The 22,890-nt window shown below is 38.0% G+C and overlaps 1 protein-coding gene across 4 annotated transcripts in view; it reads right to left on the reverse strand.

The window, feature by feature from the left end:
• The window catches only part of LOC122551638 (potassium voltage-gated channel subfamily H member 7-like), a 461,508-nt gene that overhangs the window by 63,547 nt on the left and 375,071 nt on the right, over positions 1-22,890 (reverse strand). For 3 of the 4 annotated variants that reach the window (XM_043693876.1, XM_043693877.1, XM_043693878.1), the window contains 2 exons: positions 15,322-15,721; positions 11,244-11,444 (listed from right to left, as the gene is read on the reverse strand). In XM_043693876.1, coding sequence (XP_043549811.1) covers positions 11,244-11,444; positions 15,322-15,721 — 601 coding nt within the window. The remainder of the gene's footprint in view (positions 1-11,243; positions 11,445-15,321; positions 15,722-22,890) is intronic. The other variant, XM_043693875.1, reaches the window with a different exon arrangement.

Raw genomic sequence — 22,890 nt, forward strand, 5'->3', positions numbered from 1 at the left:
ACTTTTAAGATGTCTGATATTGTAAATAAAGTAATAAAAATAATTGTGTGCAATATAAACAAGCCATGAATGATTCAGAGACATCCTTAAAGGATAAAAATCCTTTTAGGGGAATATTTACTCAATTACAAATCAAAAATCAATGCACTGCAATTTTTACTTGCTGGAATGATTTGATAAGGGAAATATATGATTGCCTCCATGGATATTCCTATTAAGTTACTTTAAATAATTTTAGATTTAAAGATCTTTAAAGATTTAATAATCAGTATAATTTGATGACAATATAATTTGTAAAATTCAGACTTCATCCAACTATAACTAGCCAATAGATTGTTGATATATATTTTGTCCATTGTAAAAAATGTAAAACAATACCTTCTTAAATAAACAAAATAATCCAATGTGCCACTTTTAATAAAAACATACTTAGCTCTTGAATAATGTAATCCTGAATTAGCAAAAAGTGGAAATAATAGGTATGGTTTTTAAACATTCAAACACACGTTATCTTTCAAACTTCTTGCTTCTCAGTAGTATTCGATACATATGGTCTAAAACTATCTTCATCATTCATCTTATCTGTCAAGCAATCATTAACTTAAATGAGATTTTGTACATAATATACCAAATGGAATAAACAATAAAACAGAAAAGCAGGAAATGTTCAGGAAGCAGCTGTGGAGACATTAAAGCAATGACCTGTAAGTTCTGGTGATGCCAAAAAAGGCCTCCAAAATGGAGGGGAAGCAGTGCTCATGCTTCTTGGCCTCGAGGAACAGGTGATGGAAGAAGAATCAAACACCACTTAAGCCAGGCATTTTACCCTTTGCAAACTGTTTGGTAAGTCTGGGGCAAAAGCATTTTGGGGTGTGAAACAATGGGCAGAATCTTCTTCTCACATTGATGATCCTGATGGTAGTACTAGAAGAACATGGCACATCTATTCAGAGATGGAACGATTGGCCATATAGCGGACAACCAATTTGTTATGCAGAGGAGAGAGCCCTGGACAATCATGTGACAGGGACATGCAGGAAGTTGTCAGCCCTGTCATTACTGGTTGAAGTTCTCTGCATCATATTTGAATGGTTCCCAGACAGGTATCCACTTCTCGTCATCTAGTAGCATCAGTTTGGCTGTTTGTAGGGAATGTGTAAACTCTGGATCTGCTGGCACCCACAAAATAACATTGCGTAAGGAGATCATGAGATCTTATTCATTGAAATCTGAATGCAATGAAGTTCTTTTGGGTCCATCTAGCATGTTACTATACTGCCCTTGTTCTTTCTGCAGTGATGTGCCCTATTATACTTGATCAAACTTCATTGACTCCAGAGCTTCTTCCTATCATCATTGGTCAACTCCCAGTAAACATCATCTATTATGTTTAACCTTTGTTCTTTGTTTTACTCTACTCTCAGGAACTCACCATACACTTTCCTCTATAACCCTTGATCTCACATCATCATGCTTGCCTCGTGTTTGTAGTCTTGACCTTCATTAAGCACTCTCCCTCTGTCTCCTATGAATCTTTGTAGGCCTACCATCTTCCTCCCACCTTCATGCATCCATCCCTCATATTCCTTTCATCTACCTCTTTCCCTCCTTCCCTTCTACTCTTTCCCCCACTCTGGACGGTCATGACCCTTTCCCATTGAAAGCTGCCAACCAACTTCAGTGCATCAATGCCTCTTTTTTCCTGAAATAAAACAAAAGTGACAGAGAAATTCAGCAAGTCTAGCAGCATCTATGGAGAGAGAATTAGAATTAATATTTTCATTTCCTCCTCTTTCCTGTTTCAACAAAACTCCTTATTCAAGAACAACACTGTCTTCAGCAAAGATCCATGAGGACAACTACCTTATTTACTGTACACCATCATTAAGCAGTCATTCATCAGAATGCAAATGTTATTTTCACTTGATGCATATTTAATTCCAAGTGAAAAATCTAAATTGTCAAAGTTGAGTCTTAATGAGCATGCATAACATGCTAACAAATTAAATCGAGGCCCTGGCTGGGTCTGTTAGGGAGCATGGTCAGCCCTCAATCTGCTGCCACATTAACACACAACTTCCATTCCACATCAGCAAGCTGGCATTTTTTCTTCTCTTCAATTAAGTGCTTATGCCCGCTTGTTGACAGTTCCTGCGAACCTCACAGGATTTTGACCAGTGACATCTGCACTTGCTGCACTTTGCAACGCCAGTATGTGGGAGTACCTGCTACTAAAATTTAAGTTTTGATTTTTTAAAATCCTGAATATGGAGCTGGGGGAAGGAATACTCTTTTATATTGTTACTCCTACCCATCCAGCTTCATGTCCTTGGGCTTCCCTTCAGCCTGGCCTCTGATCTTCCAATCCCTGGTGTCTCCTCTGAATATCCTTATCAGCCACCTATATTCTACTTCCCAGCCTCTGATCTCCTGATCCCTCCCCCAAGTTATTTTCTAGGATGCAACAATACTGTTTTGTGCTTGGCTGGTTCCAACGGAATGAGGTCTATGTTCCAATATTAACCTCAGGGTTACACCATTTATGAGTAGGAGACATATACGATATTGAGCACAATGGAATTTCTTCTAAACATTTAGATCTTGCTTGGTTCCTCAGATATCCTGAGGAGGTGACTAAGACCTGAATGTTGACATGTTTCGATACAGATGCTGCTTACCCGGATGACTATTGCCAGCATTCTCTAGTTTTATTTTTGAATTAGTAGGATTTTGTTTTTTTTGTTCTGTGTAAATGTCAACTCAATTCCTGATACAGACATCATGACTAGACAGTGGCACAGATTTTATAGTTCAAAAGATGGCACACTGACAGTATTCATTGTCATTACCCGATGAAACTGACAACATCCTGAACATTTCAAAATGTGTAGTTAAATGTGAAAACAAGTTGCTCTCAGTGCTTCCCTACTCTTCCACAGACTGTTTCATTGAAGTCCTTGCAGATATGAATGCTGGAAACCACTATATTTGGTGCAAATGTCCACTTTTTAGCAATTAGTATCAGTATAAATACATCTTGAAAAGTTACAGCTTTTTGAGGAAGATACATTATTGTTTAGTCATAATTATTGCTCGTCAATCTTGCTGGCCGTGGAAAACTAATTTTACATTTGTGGAACAGTAAAATCTCCAGCCCATGATAAAAATCGCATAGATTTTTTAAAAATGATTTTTTAAAGTTTGTATACAGTAGTTCAGCTTCTACCTTAATCCCAATCTTCATTTCACTCTTAAGTAATTTTTACTCAAGGTTGCTGTGTGTGAGAGTTGTTTTCCATATTCTTGGTGATTTAGCCTGCTTGTTGATCTTATTGTAGTTGTATACTTGAGATCCCCTAAAGCTTAAGCTGAAATGAAATGAATGTTGGGGAAGGTGAAATCCATTCTACAGTGTTCATTAAATCTTTGTAAGTAATTGAGGTCAATGGCGATTAGTGTCTTGTCACCACCGATTGCAAAATCTGGGCTATTGGGAATCAGATAACTGCTATGCAGGAATGTTCCAGGAAGTTAGAAATTAATGTGTTTCTGATTTTTTGTGTTATGTGTTACTGAAATGTCAATTTATGGACAAACTGCACTAACAATCAAATAGTTATAAATATACTTAGAAAGAATACACGGTTCTGTACAAGTTGTTCTTCCCCATTAAGCAGTAGTGTATTTGAATCAATGTAAAAATACACTTTGTTTTGCAAACAATATGTTCTTTTTCCTCAGAGCAAAATGACAATATAAATTTGACTTTCCATTTGTGTAAATTTACTATGCCACCAAAATTTCTGTCTTCCAAACACATCTAATGGTATATGTTAGATTAGGACTGCTCAAGGAAAAGAATAGAAGTTTGCATGAGAATAAATAGGTCACAAAATTATCAACTGTGTTCTACTATTCACATCTTTTCATGCATGAACTAATACAGTAACTATTTACACTGTTGCACTGTGTTATGCTTGGAATAAAAATATTAACCTCTTTCATTCACAAAAGATTCAACTTGATAAGTTCATTGTGTAAAATAAAGACTGCTGAACATTTACTTAGCTCTGAAAAATGAGGGCAACATTTTCTTAGCTGGAAGCATTGCCATTGCTAGTTTACATGAAGGTATTTATGGCACTGTAAGCTTCTGTAAATTCTAAAGCAGAACATTGTGAGAGTGAGGAAATTGCACTGTTGACAAAGGGCTCAATCAGTGGCGATCACTTCTGTTCTTCTTTCATGGCCAAGTGTTAGTTGAGATGATCAGATCGAATGTGTGTCAAAGCTGAAATGTCAGCTTCAAGGATTAAATTAGTCAGTACTGCTGACTGAAATTCAATATTTGGCAGAACTAAATCGTAGTTGGATTTGTAGAAAGTAACTTTTAAAAATTGGCTCTAACTGAAACATAATAGAATGCAGTTTATTTAACACAATGGAGGAAATGTCCAACATGACATAAAAAGTTTACTTATACTTTGTACTGTGATGAAAAAGACAGAAATCAATGGTGGGGCATTTAATCACCAATATGGCTCCGGTAAAACTCTACTTTATGAGAGGCTAATTCTGATCAATATAGATTATTTTGAGGTTGTGAGAAATTTTGGAGAGACCTGAAAGGTTGTTTCACCAAGAATGCAACCGACTTGCTTTTGCTTAAATGGAGGCAATAGTCAAGTGTATTCTCTTTGTCAACTACTTAAAAGGGACCCACTGGGGCCTCCATCCTTACAAAATGTAGAGGACACATTCATTTTGCTGGCATGGTTAATATTAGATAACTGCTTGTATTGATCAGATTAATCAGTAAATCCCTTAGTTCTCCATCTTAAAAAAACACATTCTATATTCATAGAAACTGGACAGTTATGCCAAGAAAGGAGAATACATAAATGAATTTCATTAACCAGAAAATGTCTGAACATATAATTTCACAGCTTGGTTTAAAACATTTTTTTTTTGAAAAGGAAGTGGACGACTGAAAGCTCTTTGCTGCAGGTTTTGTCAAGATTAAAAATGAAAAGAAAAAGAAAGCAACATAAAAATAATCAACCAAAACACTATAAATAACAATTGCACACTCAGATTATCTCATGGCAATAAGGTTTCCTACTCTTTTGTACTCTGCTATCTTTGTTTACTCATAGACCATCTGTCTCTTGGGCTTCATGCTAATGGCATAAAGAATAAAATATTGCCCTGGATTTCTGGTCACAAAGCTAGTCTTTTTTTTAAATAAAAGCTGTTCCTTGGCTCAAGGATACTCTGTCTTTGATTTTTTTCAGAGGGGCACTAAACCAGGCCAGGCTCTGATTAGTCTACTTTGGTACAGCGATGAAAATGATTTTGAGAGGCCTTTTGTTTATATGCAAACAGATGAGACGTCAGGCCAAAGTGATCATGTTTTAGAAGTGACCTGTAGAATGAAAGGGGAGTGGTCTGCTCTCTTGTTGAGCTGAGCAGTTTAGTTCAGTCCAGAACTGGTTGGGAGTTCAACATTGAGCTGAGTGGAAACTCTCTCTTCTGCCCTTCTAACTTCAACCTGTAAGCATCTGACCCCTTTTTGTACTGTGTTTTAAAGGGAATTTGCTTATTGGGACTGTTGTGTACATTCAGAACAACATATTTAAGTTTAGTCTACAGACTGAGTTCTGTAGGGGTTCTTTATTCTGTTCTTCATGTTTCATTGTGTAATTTTATGAACAAGTTTTTTGTCTGTTTTAAACCTGGTAGTCAACCTCACAAACTTAATCTGGGCATTTTTCCCTGCACACTTACCAAAACAAATTGCAAAGTCATGGTCTGGGCTGCTTGCTTAAGAATGTTTTGAGTGGTCTGGCCTAGTCCATAACATTTGTAACAGGAAATCTTAAAAAAAAAACACACTGGCAAAGAACTTTTATAAGTAAGGAATGCCATTCCTTTAGGTTTGAATTATTATTGAAATTACTCTAAAAATATATTATGTGTTGTATTTATTATATGTAAAATTATATTGGGAATGTATTATCTTTTCCCTTTAATTCTCTTAACCTGATATTTCTTTCTCTTTCGTCTCATGTTTATGGATTTACATTTAATTATTCAAATTCATATTTCTATACCTCTCACTGAGACTTGTGCAATCTGATTATTGAAGGGGCATATTGTCACTGCATGCCTTGCTGATACACTACAGATACTCCGTAGAGAATGGCATGCTGAAAAGGATCTGAAAATATTGTAAGATAGAATTTGCAGCTGGCTGTCACTCTTAAGCTTGCCTACTTTCCAGTGGGACACCCTACAGCCAGTTAATACACAGAGAAATAAGACTCCTTTGAGACAGGGCCTTCCACTTCTCACTATTAACAGGTTATGTCAGTGGGCAAAAAATTAGCAAGTGCAGTATAATATGGGAAAATGTGAAGTTGTTCATTTTGGAAGAAAGAACAAAAGATAAAAATGTTATTTAAAAAGGAAAAAAATTGCAAAAAGCTGAAACAAAAAGGGACTTCAGGGTAATTGTGCACGAAACCCAAAAAGCTGGCACACCATTGCAGCAGATATCAGGAAAGTTAATGGAATGTTGGCCTCTTATTTCAAGGAAGTTGGAATATAAGAATACAAAAGTCTTATTGTAATTCTACAAGGAGCTGGTGATATCACATCCAGAGTACTGTCAGCAGTTTTGGACCCCTTATTTAAGGAAAAATATAATTTACTTGGCAACAGTTCAGAGAAGGGTCATTGGGATGATCGTTAGTATGGAAGGGTTATTTTATAAGCAATGTTTAAACAATTTGGGACTCTACTCATTAAAAAATAGAAGAATCAAAGGTGATCTAATTGAAATATAAAGGATTTTTAAAAGATGTTTGACAAGGTAAATGCAAAGAAAAGGTTTCCACTCATGGGACAGTCTAGGACTGGAGGATAAATTTTCAGAACAAAGGGGCACCAATTTAAGACTGAGATGAGGAGGAATTTCTACTCTCAAAGAGTTGTGAATCTTTAGGTTTCCTTGCCACAGAGAGCTGTGGGAGCAGGGTGCTCAGGTATATTTAAGGTTAAAATATATCGATTCTTGATCACTCGAGGAATGAATGGTTCTGGGGAATGCGCAGGAAAGTGGATGTGAGGAATGTCAGATCCAGCCATGATCCTTTTGAATGGCGGACCAGGCTTGAGGGTTGAATTACCTACCTCTATTTCTTCTGGACTTATGTTCAATCTGACTGGCAAGCTTTTGGTTTCAGCAGCCCCACCTAAAGCGGTGATCATTGTTGGGTTTGCATCCACCCCCGGAAGAAGAGCCAGAAGCCAGATGACAACAGTTGGATAACGGAAATGTTGAGGATGGCATTTTTGGTGGGGCTAGGATAAAGGGTGCTCATGAAGGTGGTTGAGAGTGTGGGGTTGGGGAGCTCAGGTCAGGATATGAGAGGGACAGATCTTGGGAGGGTGAATCTTGTGTGGGTGGATCTCTGTACAGAAGATGGGAACTATTCAGGAAATCTACCCACCCCTTTATTGCCTGAGGCATCCTGTTTACCTGCTGCATCTCCTATACATTCTAACTTCCTCTTGCTGTCTGGAAATGATGACATTTTCCAAGGCTTCTGATGGCAAATCTGCCAGGAATAAATCACAAAAATCTGCCTCATAAATTGTCACTCAAAAGCCAGTGAGAAGGTTTTGGGTATCGATATGCTTAATGCTGATCACAAACCAATGTGCTCAGTAGAGGGACACATATTGAAGTGTTATTTGTCCCTTAAATAGAACATTTAAAGGTTATAAAAAAATAAATATGCTGTATATATCTTTTAAAGCATCATTCTCAAAACCTGATATTGTAATTAATTATAAAAGTACAATACAATTCTTTTCATAGCATACTGTAACTCAAAAGAGAAATCTCAATAGCATGCTTTTGACTAGAAATGGAGAAATGCTACTTCTTTCCTTCATTTAAATGTAACTTATTTTCACTAACCAATCATCTAGTACTATTAATACATAACACCACACATTCACTGACTCTCAGAGAGACTACTCTCGAGAGCACAAATATGTAATATGGATTTCCCTACTCTTCTTGCAATGAGCATTGTCACATTTTTATGATAATTGTGTTTGAGGATGTCATGCAATAGCAGTTTTCTTAAAAACATGCAAATTTGACAATTGTGGAATAGTTCGGAGGCTAGAAAAGTGCAGTTAATATGTGTAATGCTGTCATGTATATAGTTTCAACATAAAATATTCAGACATAAAAAATAAATCAGAATAACAAAACAAGGTAACGTGTTCACATCATAAATTGTCACAAAATAAACATGTTCACAAGAAAAAACAGTGCAATGCAAACCACGTGCATATGGAAGTAAGAAAAGACATGGGTACTGTGAGACACTAACTTTTAATTAAATTACAACGAATTGTTGACTTGCATAAAAAAAGTTGCAATTTGCTTTTCTTATCCATGTCTTTTATTTTACTCCCATAATTCACCTTATCCCCTTCTTTTATAATTCATTACCTAACTATGGGGTCATGCAGAAATCTCACAATTTAAATTTAGAAAGCATCAAAACAGTTTAGTAAGCTGCAAAAAGAACAATAATGTTTTTATGTTTGTAAACAATAATAACATATACCTCCTGTTCTTACCAGAGGGTTGAGTTATTCCAAGTATTGAGGAGTGAAGCAGATAAGGAAGAGATAAGCTTTTGTAAATACAACAAACAATTAAATATTGGTTCTGTTTTTACATTGATACATCTTAAGAATAGGACTTCAGACATGATGAATGATTTGTTACATAGTTCGAAAGACCAAGAGCATTCCTATTCAGACTAAGAGGAGACATCTTTTAGCATTTTTGCACGTGATATTCAAGAATTTAAGAATGAAAATGTTTGTGCATAAATGCATTTGAACAGATGTAAAAGCACACTGATTGATCCATTGAGATTGAAAACTCCACACAAATTTGACATTTGAAATGCATGTTTGTAACAACATGGTTGTATGAAATACATGTATTATTTCCACACAAAAGTAAATTAACAGTTGTGTTTAAGTGAATTGCAGCACTATTTCTCTTAATGATGTTACCAAAGCTTTACAAATAATATGCAGTGGCAATTCAACTCAAGTGTTAATGCCACAGTCTAGGAGCTTTGTTGTTTACTTTGGCTTAAAGTGTTATTGTTTAAATAGAAAGAGTGTAAATTTTGTCAACTGATTGACCATTTAGTGCAAATTTTTAAAAATAAGATGTGTTTGACAAAGTAATCTTGTCAAACCAAAAACTTGTCCAGAGACAAAACAATAGTAACTGCAGTATCTGTGCTTTCCAGCTAATAGGAAGGGGGATGCAAAGGCACATATTTCATGCAATGGTGCTGTTCCAAAACTATACTGGATTCTGTCATCAATTTATGAAAAATATGAAGTGGTTACAAAATTTAAAAGCATTTGTTTGTCCCACATATTATTAGCAATAGAACTGAAAAGCAACTTGATATATTTATAAAATTATCCTTAAACTATCAGGTATCCAATCACCAATATATAAAAACTTATTACACTTTAAATAGTGTTAAGTGCCATATTACTAGTTATTTGTTGGCAGATGTCTACACACTAGACTGTTTCCATTGGCAATGAGAACTTAATGTCACCAGCATTTTCATTCTGCTTAAATTTACAATTTTAAAATGTATTCATGGGATTAGGGTGTTGCTGGCGAGGCCAGCATTTATTATTAACCATTCCTAATTTGCCCAGAGGTTAGTGAAGAGTCATCCACATTGGCTTGGGTCTGGAGACAAAGCAGGCCAGACCAGCTAAAGATGTCAGATTTCCTCTCCTAAAGGACAGGATTGAACCAGATAGATTTTCTTTTAATGCCAGTTGAAAATGGTTGCATGGTCACCATTAAGTTTTTTTTTAATTCCAGGTTTTTTTTATTGAGTTCAAATTGCACCAATTGACTTGGTGGGATTCAAACCCCATGTACCTAGAATATCGGCCTGGAGTTCTGCCAGGCTGGGTTCAATGAGTTCAATGGCATTTAGACATGTCACCACTTCACTGAATCTTTAAATACCAATTGGACTGATAGTGTTGTACAGGTAAGTCTGATTTGGTCAGGAAACCATCTTTTCTACCTTACAGTACTGTCGGATTTTTGATTGGATCACCCAAAGCTACTTTCCAAAGCAGTTCAATAAAATGTGCATATTGAACATAGCCTGAAGTTCATTAATATTTAGCCAATAAGGAACTGGTATTGACTATTTTTAAAAAAAATCAGAATTCTAATGAGTATTCCTAATTATAATTTCTATGTGTATATTTGCTTTGAACTCAAATCACAATTTTTAAAAATGCTTTTACTCAATTTATTCTCAGTTGTGGAATTTTAATTTATCAACTGTGCCAGGTTAAATAGTTAATAGCAGTAGCTAGTTTCCATTGTGGTGAAGCTACTCCTTTAACAAGGTTATGTTGTCTGTGGTAATTTATTTAAGAGAGGTCGTGAAAGACACAGACTCTGAAAAGTCTAAGTTGAAGGGCTTCAGGGCCAGTTTGATTATAGCAAACAGATACTGCCTCAGGAATTTGGCTTTCAAGCTTTTTGAAAAAAACACGTACAATGAAAGGGGAGTGGCCAGTTCTCCTAGCTCAGCTTTTCTCTGGTTTGGTTTGGGTTTAAGTAATGTTGGAAAAGCTGTTGGATGCAAAGAAGCAGGTTCAACCTGATCCTCCTCTCTCTCTGACTTCTCTCCTGTAAGACCCTGTGTTTGATTTTACCTCTTGTGCCAAAGGGTGTTTATTGGGATTGTTATAAGAATTGGGAGCAGCATCATTAAGTTGAAATAATCTGCTGGGTTTTTGGATACGTTAAGTTATTTGGATTTTTTTTCTCTTTTGTTTCTGTTTCATTTGATAATCTTGTAAATAAATTCTGCTTTGTTTAAAACTAAGTGGTTTGATCAGCTGCATCACTCCTGGGATATTCGTGTTACATCTGCTTAAAACAACTAACAAAGTTAGGATCTGAGCTACTTTCTTGAAATGTTTTAAGGAAGTCTGGCCTGGTCCATAACACCATATCTCTTCTAATATTTTTGAAAGTATAATGATACCACTTAACTGCCTCTAATGTCTCTGTTCTACAACTTACAGATTTTGTGCCTACTCAACAAGAATTTCAAACATGAAGAGATCAGTAGCACATACCATGTTCATATCTATGCCGTTTGTATATGTCCAGGCATGTTGGAAGTATTCCTCCAGCCTCTGACGGAGAGGATTTGGAATTTGATGAAAGCGTATGAATTCCTTGACTCGAAGCATTTGCATGTGATATCTTGCTGTTCCAGAATATAGTCTCTGGATAATTGCTGAGACGTTACCAAAGATACTGGCATACATTAGTGCTGATCAAGAAAAAAAATGGATTCAATCAGATAAGTGAGTAAAGCTTTATTTTAATAAATGGAACCTCTTAAATAAATCAATTTCAAAATTACTCTGGAATGTCTTGAACCATAACTATTCTTAAGTATATTACATATACCAGATAATTTTCTGGATGATAGAATATAAAATGTTATAAATAGAATTAAATAATGCTGTGATGGTTTTTTCAGAGTTTGCAAAAACAAAGGCCACAACCTTTTGGCATTTTCTTTTAGACTCACACTGTGGAAATATCTGTAAATACAATCATTATAGTCGTCATAGGGCCACTCTCTCGTTACAGAGGATGACTGATGGTGGTTTAACCTGAGAGTCACCATGCCTCAGGTGAGGGGAGAGGTTTAGAAAGAGAGTCATTCATGGTAACCTCAGCTGGTACAGGAATAGAACCCATAATTTTGGTGTTACTCCATATTGTAAACTGGCAGTCCAATCAACTGAGTTAACTTAGTCCCCATTATTATTAGGTGCACAGAACAACCAAAGAGAAGCAATGGCACTAATAAGGAAGCAGAGTCTATGAATATTTCTGAGACAGATGTATAGTTTCTTGGTAAGCAAGGATGTTGAAGGTAGACAGGAATACAGAGTTGAAGTTACAATCAGAATAGCCACAATCTTAATATCAAAGCCAGAAATTGCTGAAAAAGCTCAGCAAGTCTGGCAGCATCTGTGGACAGAAATCAGAATTAATGTTTCAGATTGAGTGGCCCTTCTTCAGAACCGGATCATGATCTTATTAAATGGCATTTCAGGCTTGAGGAGATAAGGCTACCCTGACTCCTAACTATATGTTCATATATATGCTGCATATATAGTTTAAATGATTTATTTTTTGTAATATCATTTTGGGAGGGTTATGGAATGTCTGTAAAAGAGGAATGCTTGGATTCTTGACAAGAAATGGAGAGTTGTTGCCAGCCCCTCAAGACTTGCTGTCAACTTGGACGATTCCAATATGCTTTAAAGCAGCTTTAACCAGCTGTCTAGGAAATCACCTGCCTCGGGATTTGAGATGCAGTACTTTTATATACTAGTGCCCATGCTATGTTATCGTCTGCCATGAAACCACAATACATGCACCACAGCAGAGTAAACACGATCTGCAATAAGATGTTGGGTAACATTTATTCTACTTTAAGCATAAATGCAGTACAAGTATATCAAATGTATATTGAAAGGTCCTTTCTCGCTTTTATCTTCTGATTTATAATTATTTCTGGGGTGTGAGTTGTACTCCTTGTTGTAAATATAGTTACAAAATAGCAGTTCAGTTCATCTGCTGCTTGACTCTTATTCATTATTAATTCACCAGAATCACTATCTAGAGGACCAACACTCGCTTTTTTATAGTTTGTCTGTTAAAAGACCTGTAGATTTTTTATGTACCTACATAGTTGCCCTTCATCCTGGAACTTCTCCTTCCTTTTAAGTCCTTGCTATTTTTTAAATACTGTCCAATGTTCAGACCATACGAAAGAGGAACAGAAGGAGGCTGTTCTGCCCCTCGAGCCTGCTCCGCCATTTGATAACATTGTAGTTGATCAGATCACGTTCACATTCCTTCACCTTTTCCTGTAGCCCTTGATTCCCGACTGATCAGGAATCTGCCACAGCATTAAATATACAGAAGGACTGTGCCCCCACAGCTCTCTGTGGCAAGGAGTTCCAAAGAAACTCAATCTTCTGAGAGAAGAAATTCCTCTTCATCTGTGCAGTCGCAAGTAGATAGGATAGTGAAGAAAGCGTTCGGTATGCTTGCCTTTATTGGTCAGTGCATTGAGTACAGGAGTTGGGAGGTCATGTTGCGACTGCAGGACATTGGTTAGGCCACCTTTGGTATAGTGTGTGCAATTCTGCTCTCCCTGCTTTAGGAACACTATTGTGAAGGGTTCAGAAAAGATTTACAAGCATGTTGCCAGGGTTGGAGGGTTTGCGCTATGGGGAGAAGCTGAATAGGCTGGGGCTATTTTCCCTGGCATATCGAAGGCTGAGGGTTGACCTTGTAGAAACTTATAAAATCATGGGGGCATGGATAGCCAATATCTTTTTCCCTGAAGTGAGGGAGTCCAAAATTAGATGGCATAGTTTAAGGTGAAAGGAGAAAGGTTTAAAAGGGACCTAAGGGCAACTTCTTCATGCAGAGAGTAGTGGCGTGTATAGAATAAGCAGCCAGAGGAAGTGGTGGACGCTGGTACAATGACAACATTTAAAAGGCATGTGGATGGGTATATGAATAGGAAGGGGTGAGAGGGATATCGGTCAAATGCTGGCAAATGGGACTAGATTGACTTAGGATATTTGGTCGGCATGGACTAGTTGGACTAAAGGGTCTGTTTCCATGCTGTACAACTCTGTGACTCTATGACTCTAAGCATCTTGTTTTGTTTAGCATAATATAATGAAAATATAAGTAGGAAATATGAAATGAGCTTAAAACCGAGCTGTTAGTATTTGAAGGTGATTAATGAGTCAAATCAATGTATTAATTTTGAACATTTTCCTGTAAATCCCAAAGTCTAGAACAATGATAGATATAATAGCAACACCAATCTTAGAACATCTCAAACTATGGAATTCCATTTAGCAGACAATTTTCCATTAACATAGTTAAATCAATCATAATCATTAGCCAAGCTTGACAATTTTAATTTATTTCTATTTCCTGCGCCCTGCATGTTAGGTAGAATCATCCAATTGATTAGTTTGACCTAAAGACATTTTACTTTCAAAGTTTAACCTTCTGAGGGGCACCATTCTCTAGTACAAGATCATTTATATTATATTCTTATCATCACAGGAAGCATTTTCATGAGCATAACTTATGCCCTTAGTATATCTAGGGAGTTGTACTGAGAAAGATGTATTGAATATCAACTTAGTAACATCACCCAGACATAATTAGGGTTCTAGCCACCACTTCAGATCAGCAGACCACAGGAAATGCAGTCACCCATATAGGATTTTTATGTATCACAAACATTTTTGCACATATGTGGTTATGCAGCCAATGCGAGCTGGCTATGTGCACATTGCATCTTTTATAGACCAAAAGGTTCACACCAGCATTAGTAAAGATGACAGCTTCAATGACCCATAGGAATTTGAAGCATCATACTGATCTCAAGAGTCATACTGGAGCTGACATATCATAACATCGCTGCTAAGCCTTTACCCTGGTTGCACCACAGTGGAGTAAATAAGATCTGTAGTAAGATACATTTATATTACAACAAGCATAAACTTAGAGCAAATATTGTGTTATACAATTCTAAAAACATAAGAAATAATTAAGAAATAAATGATAAACTGGACTGAGATATAGAAATTCTCCTTTTCTGGTAAACTAGCTCAGTCTTTTAAAATGTACTCTTCTCATGTTATCTTATACAGGGCTACCAGAAATGACAGTGTCGTTAGGAACATAAAATATTGAATAATAACTGAATACGTATATCTCCAGTAACTGATCACAATAAGAGGGTTGGGTTCAGATCATTTCCAGGTATTTACTTGTCATTACATGGGCCATTTCAAATAGTAGAACATCATTGAGCTGTAATAACAGTTGAAGGGATTTATTATCTTTGAGGTCATCTCCTACTACCTTCCCGTTATTAAAAATATTGGCAGGGTTTTAATTCTGAATTCAGAGCTTATTTATTCAGTACATGTACAGATACCAATCCCAGATTTAAAAAACTTGCAGTTCAAAACATATCTTATGAAAGAACTCTGCAAAGTTACAGAACTAAATCACCCGTAGATATTCACATTTCAGAAGCTGACATTTTTTCAGTATTAAAATTAGTACAGAGAGTAAAGATCACTTACAGCCAATCAACATGACGCAGATGGAAAAGATCTTCTCCGAGTTAGTGTTAGGGGACACATTCCCAAAACCAACACTTGTCAAACTGCTGAAAGTGAAGTAGAGTGCTGTCACATATTTGTCCTTGATGGATGGTCCAGAGCTAGCATCGCTGATATTATATCGTTTTTCTATTTGCTGTCCTAAAGAATCCAACCAACCAATTTTGTGTACCAGGTACGGTCGCTCCACATTCCCAATGGCGTACCAAATGCAAGCCAGCCAGTGTGCAATCAAGGCAAATATGCACATGAGCAGCATCAGAACTGCAGCCCCATATTCAGAGTATCGATCTAATTTACGGGCAACCCTCACCAGACGCAGCAGGCGAGCTGTCTTCAGAAGACCAATCAGTGTTGTTGTCTGTCAAAACAGTAGAATTATCAGTGAAGGAGAAAAGAGATCACAGCTTTTTCTAAATGAGATGTTTATGTTCATTGATTTTCTAAAAGACAACCTGCCTGACCCCCAGCTTTTGGTTACGAAGCACAACACTTTCAATACAGTAAACCCCGTTTTCACAAAGAAAATCTTAGTTAAATTTATTGCTGAAAAGGTGAAAGATAATTCTGAGCAACTATGTAGGAAAACCAGTATAAGGAGGTAAAAAAAATTCATTTCATTTGCATTATACATCTTGACAATCATAAATAAATATTATGTACTTCCCATCAGCCATATCTTTTGCAAGCACTGTCAACGTGCATCACGTATATGCTGACATCCTTAATCACCAATTGCTTATCTATTGACAAACAAAAATGTTCCATCATATTTATAAACTGTAGTTTTCTGATCGAAATTTCATTCAACTTCCCAAATCTAACAGAGTCATAGAATCATATTGCATGGAAACAGATCCTTCAGCTTGCTTCATCTATGCCGACCAGGTTTCCTAAATTGAACTAGTTTAATTTGCCCGCATATAGCCATTTTCCTCTAAACCTTTCCTATTCGTGTAGCTGCCCAAATGTCTTTCTTGGGTTAAATCTAGTGAGAAACATGGGATCTATATTTGAAACCATCTGTGTTGAGGTTTTTGCCTCACATTTGCTCTATACTCAAGATTACGTTTTCTATTGTTAGACTATTGCCTGCTTAACTAGGCAAAAGTGGGTCCTGCAGATGCTGGAGTTTAGAGTCAAGATTAGAGTGGTGCTACAAAAGTCTGAAACTTTGATTTTCCTGCTCCTCAGATGCTGCCTGACCTGCTGTGTTTTTCCAGCACCACTCTAATATTGCCTGCTTAAGTTGTTCTCTCCCAAATGCTGTACAAGCATCTATGAACTTACATCACTGGAAGGAAGGATTTTTAATGTCCTCTTCACTGTTTCAGTACCTTCATCATACTCTAGATTGGCTGAAGTTTGTGTAAGTGTCTTCTCCCACCACCATCGTTCTTGTTGAATTCCACTGGGTTCCTATTTCAGTTAATGAACTTGCAAACGTGTAACTGATCTTGAGTCCCTCCAGGCCTCACTTGAGCAATACTCGGCATTTTTTGACTGTACCTTTCACTTATCTGATCATGTTTCCTTGTTGCTCCTTTGGAGGTCCATTATTCAAACCTCTGTCATTCAGGTATCTTTCTCAAACTAATTTACCTTGATATCGTCATTGCCTTTAAAACCCATTAAAGTTATTCTGCACTGTGTAATTGTTTCACTGCTTAAATTTCTTCATCCTTCTCAGTTTGTGTTTCACTTTCATGTATTTTGTTACTTGCTTTCATACCCCTTTGGTTTTGGATAATCTTCAGAAACATGCAGAGGGTTTGCAGGAACTAATTTCTACCTATTGACTGCTATACATGCATCCTGATCATTTCATTGGTTCTGCATCTGGGCAATGCTAATGCATTGGCTCTTTGCATCAGGAGAGGACAATATAATGATTGCATGGGTTGGAGATGTGGGGATTGTGGAAATCAACTAGCAACTAAACAGTTAATAATTCTTTTAAACAGAACTAATGGCACCATTGCACAGTGGTGAGTTTAAAAGAGGGTATTAGTTGGATTGTTGAGCTTCAAAATGGCGCCACTGGCATCAAAGCAGTGTTGCACATTGATTGAATTCACAATCTGATCATTCTGTTTACATCTGGCATATTTTCACATTATGCAGGATTGTCATTTGCCCCAATCATCATCTGGCAAGATTAGTTTCACGTGTCTTCATGCTTATTGTGCACATTATTTTGGAGCTGTCAGTTATTCAGTGTACCCATAGATGTGCACTGAAAAGCTGCTTTTCTCACCTTTTGCTTGAGAAGAGCACATCTAATCCGTGTTAAAAAAAATTTCCATGATGGATAGAATTCTTCAGGGGCAAGGAGTAACATTCTTGCTCCTTTGCCTTAAAAATAAAATAGGAAATATTCGGTACTGTTTGAATGTGTTATATTTTGAGTTTAGTATGTGTGGAGTTAAAATTCTTGCAGTAATAATTAAACAAAAATATCTCTTTGCTGGTTTTACAGAATTCAGAAGGGCTTATAAGTTTCAAATAACAAACATGCCAGGTAATGATTACCTCCAACATGAGATCATATAACCATTTTCCCTCGATGGTGGGGTGGGGTGGGATGGGGGGCATGTGTCTTACCATTAACTAGAAATATAATTGATTTAGCCTTACAAATACTGTGGCTACAAGAGTCCATCTACAAGGCCCAAGTAATGAATATGATGGAATGCTCAAGAAGCTCAACAGAAACCAGGAAAATGCAAACTGTTTGTTTGGCACCCCATCCACCATCTTAATCAGTCACTCCTTCAATCACTGATGCACAGTGGCATAGAATGCACCATCTGCCAGACACACTGCTAACATTCCCACAGGCTCTTTCAACTGAATCGTCCAAACCAATAACACCTCCCTCCTAGAAGGAAAAGTGCTCATATGCATGAAAACACCAACAGTAGAAGTACCCTTGCATATTATCCTGACTCGGCATTCCTTCACTGTCACGAGGTTAGTATCCTGGAACTCCCTTCCTAAATAGTGTTGTTCATGCCCATGTATGACACAGACTACAATGGTTCAAATTGCTGGATGACTAGCACCTTCTCAAGGACAATTAAGGATGGGCAACAAATACTGGCCTTGCCAATAAAGTTAACATCTCATGAAAGAATAAAAATAAAGTTTTATGTGTATGAATTTCACAATTTTATCACAATTTTTCTTGGCAAAAAGAGTTATGTTCAATTCATCCACATTTAATTAAGTACAATATTATACATATCACAACTGATTCTCTGAACTTTTTAAGTACATAATTCTTTCTTGAGATAAATCCTTTCAGTAAGTGTTGCATAATCAACATGAGAAAGAATTCAAGAGGGACTGATAACTGAAAAGTCAAACACCTGCCTCTAGCTTTTCAATGATCTATGGAGAGTTCAATGACTGTGGGCTGTCGATATTGTTTGCATTACATTCCCTGTCGATGTTTTAGATGGTGGGTTGCCATCCAAAAGCATGGTACCTCCGACTATTTAGTGTAACTAATCGATTCAGTTTCATTACAGGCAGACTAAATGATGTGCACTCATCTTGGTGAGCCAGGGGATCTACAGACAACATTCAGAAGCTTATAATATGATATTGTGAGTTACATTATCAGATTAATATAAAATAATGCTTTCTTTTACTAGAAGTGCAAAGATTTAAGGTTTACTTTCTCAGTGACTAAGGGTTGAATTTTACCAGAATTCTCAGTGCTGATTTTGACAAGTTTCATGAAAGATTTTACTCCGTGCGACCAAACAAGATATCTCATGTCATCTTCCCACATTCACCTATTAGCTATGCACCACACTTCAGTGGGGTTTCACTCATCATATCATCCCTACTTAATGCAGGCAGAAACATGTGCAGTATTGTAAAATGCAGTTGTCCACCTGGTCAAGTGCTGGCAGTCTGAGCTACGCTGCAAGATTCCTATCATTGGCACAGGCATATCAGACACAGGGAAATTTCCTATAGGAATCTGGAGGTCCTGGTGGATGAGGTGGTGCAGAAGAGAACAGTCTTTTATATCCAATTGGCAGAGGAGGCCATGACACCTGACCCTTCTAGCCTGGTCTGAGGATGCTACCTGAGTCTGCTTCATATCTATGGTCCTGAGGAATTCTCAGCAATACTGTAAGAAGGTCAATAATGTTTCTGCTCTGTGAGGATATGTTCTTACTCTTTCTGTTACCATGCACTCACTCTATCTCTGCTATTGTCCCCCACCTCTCACCAAGGCTCATTGTTCACCATTCTCACTATCACATGCAACACCGTTTATCTTTTACTCTCATGCATCAAAACATCCCAACTTTACAAAACCTATTTTGCAACTGCAGTTCCTACTCATTTACTCCGGACACCTCATCACCTTTCCCCCACCTGGACCAGCACTAATAGTTTAGCTAGCCACCTTCATCCCACTCAATCCTTCCATTGTTTCACTCCCAGGAGAAATCAGCCCAAAAGAGGGCAGAGAAAGCCAAGACAGATGGTAGGATGCAAAACATTCAGATCTTTTCTCCCTTCAAGGAAAGGATTCTGGACTTAGCCAATTAGGACTGTGACCATCCATGTAGTAATGCTGAAATCTCCATGTTCTGGCAACTAAGAAAGAAGCATTGTCCATTGCTACTTCCTGTGCTCTCAGCTACCTCGCTGACTGTGTTAGCTAGATTAAATTCAGGCGCACATGATAGTGAGCACATTCCTGTTACATCTCTGCAACTGGTAAAGGAAGAAATGCCCTAGGTCACTGGCACTCAGAAGGCAGAAGGAAGCAAAGCAACTGCACATCTCCAGACAAGTGAGGGTGTCATGATGTCAGCAATTTTGAATGTAATTGGAATTATAAGCAAATGGATGAGTAGCAGGCAGCTTTGTCACAGGGACTAGGAAAATTGACTCAAATTTGAGGGAATCCATCAACTCTGTTAGTGGCATGTGAACATCTAGCTGCCTTCACAGACAGGTTTGCAGCTGCTATTCAGACCCAGGTCCAACATATCCAATGCTTGCTGGATATTTACATGGATTAGCATTCCATCAACTTAGTCATTCCAACAGCAAATCATATGGAGAAGAGGGACCCAGATGGAGGAGGAAACACATACAGGCCCCTCAGAAATCTCCTCACAGGACAATCCAGAGATTGCTAGGACTTCCACTTCCACTCTGCTGCCGCCTTCAGGCTAGCAGGAATTCAAGCTGAGCACTGTGCATCTGCATTTGGCCAGGACACGCTCAGCATGTATAGGTCCTCAAGACATAAATGCCCTATGGTCACCTGATCAAACCTTTAAGGCCAGTAGGGTCAATGGTAGGGCAGATTCCCTCTATTCTAGCTGTGGATTCTGAGACCACATGGAGTAAAAATGGAAAGGAAAGAACGATGACCTTCTGAGGGCACATAGGTGGTACGGGGTGATAACTGCATTGTGAAAATGTTTCCACATTCATATATTCACTGTTGGTCAGCTATGTGAGCACATGATTTTATAGCTGCATCTACAGGATTGAATGTGCAGAATAGCAAAACACAATATGGTCTTAGGTGTGCTGGCCAGCGGATGTTAGAAAATGCCTGCTACTTTGGCAATCAGGGCCAATCTTTCCAGAGCGCAATATATTACTTGTGCATCACAGACGTTAGTGGGATTGACTCCTGATGCTGCACAATGTGGTCAAAAGTATTTATGACCAATATCTGGGCTTCACACACAGGTCAACGCCTAAGATTCACATGTAACATTTAATGCTAAGATGAGTCTTTCCTCCGCTGTCTGATTACTGTGATTGTCCTTTGAAGAAACTCATATTGCACGAAGGTGGAGCCCCCTCCCTCTCAGAAAGAGCTATGGTGACAGCCATTTTTGTCCATTTTGAGCAGTGGATATTTTCATGAAAGAAACACAGTGAGTTCCATTATTAGCATCTCACTCTGGGTTAACCCCCACCACAGTATTCTCTGTAGCCTTCCCCATCATCCTCATTAGTTTTGATGTTCCCATCCAAATAATTTATTTCGGCGTTTATCTCCACACTTTATCCTCTGAGCCATAGCCATATTGTTTCAAGATATAGCCATCAAAGCCAGGGTCATGCTGACTATTACTGACCCTGTTTCCTACCTTACCCTTTTCCCTCCCATGCTTTTTCATCTTTCTCCACCCCCTTAAATATTGAGTTGCTTCCCTTCACAATCCGAATTCCCTCTGCATCCTACATACTGCCTTCAAACTCCACAGCTGAGCTTCCTTCTAATCCCCTCTTGCATTTTACTGGATGAACTCCCAGGACTAACTATGGCTTGCCCCCTTGGCCAAATTGGATAGACAGCTGTTCAGTCTTCTGACTGATCTTTGCATAGCTCCCCAAATGATGACTCCCTGGACAGGTTCCACTGGCCCACTCTCCAAACTGCAGATGATTCCTGACTCTGGCTGTCCTAAGCAACCAACTGATTGTACCCAAACCCCTGGACTGATATCAGAGGCTGCTTTTGACTTACTGTAACAGAACCTCAGACTGAAGGGTATCTCCTTTGACTTAACTGAGGACTACTCCTGTTAGACTTTGAGCTATGATTTGGTTGGAGGACAAGCTGCATATGCTGCTGGCACATGTGGAAGAGTGAGATTGGCAATAATATAATGATATACAGAAACATGTTCACCCTCTTAACTGATCACTATTGACAACTATGAGAAGCTGCATGGCTTTGTACCAGCATACCAACACAGAAAAACTATTTACCTTTAAGCGCTGGCTGAGGGGGAGAAACATAAAGAGGCAAGGTGTGGCAAAGAGGGCATGACGTGGCATGGCAGAGAAGTTGTGAGCAACCAGGCAGTGCAAATTGAGTGTGTACTACGAGATCAATGAGGAGCTCTGAGGTATACCATGACATGGGTATCTAACTCTATGTGCAAAGTGCCCTGGCAATGAGAGCTGCTGGTGCACTCTAAAATGCAGCATGGAAGTGGGTCAAATGATGCAGAGAGGCTGGTATATGTCTGATGCCAACATCAGTTGATTGTCTGCATGTGCCTTTTGCCCACGAAGCATGTTCTGACATGTTAGTTAGTGGTGTCCAAGATGGAGATCTGGAGGAGCAATGGGGGATCTAGAGTCATCATTTAAATGCTCTGTGTTTGATGATTGATGTTCGGAACTGTCATCATCTAGATGGCTGGGTAGAAGCCACCTATAACTACAGTTCCAATGTGTAACAGTAGCTACAAAATGATTGGGAATACACTTCTTTATCTTTAAATCTTTTATATAATATTGCAAGATTTGCAGAATTTTTACTTGCTCTCTGGCCTTTTTCAGTTTAAGATTAGATTAGATTCCCTACGGATTAGATTCCCTACAATGTGGAACAGGCCATTTGGCCCACACTGACCCTCCAAAGAGTAACCCACCCAGACTCATTTCCCTCTGACTAATGCACCTAACACTGTGGGCAATTTAGCATGGCCAATTCGCTTAACCTGCACATCTTTGGAAAGC

This window comes from Chiloscyllium plagiosum, chromosome 7, assembly GCF_004010195.1.
Source record: "Chiloscyllium plagiosum isolate BGI_BamShark_2017 chromosome 7, ASM401019v2, whole genome shotgun sequence".
NCBI lineage: Eukaryota > Metazoa > Chordata > Chondrichthyes > Orectolobiformes > Hemiscylliidae > Chiloscyllium > Chiloscyllium plagiosum.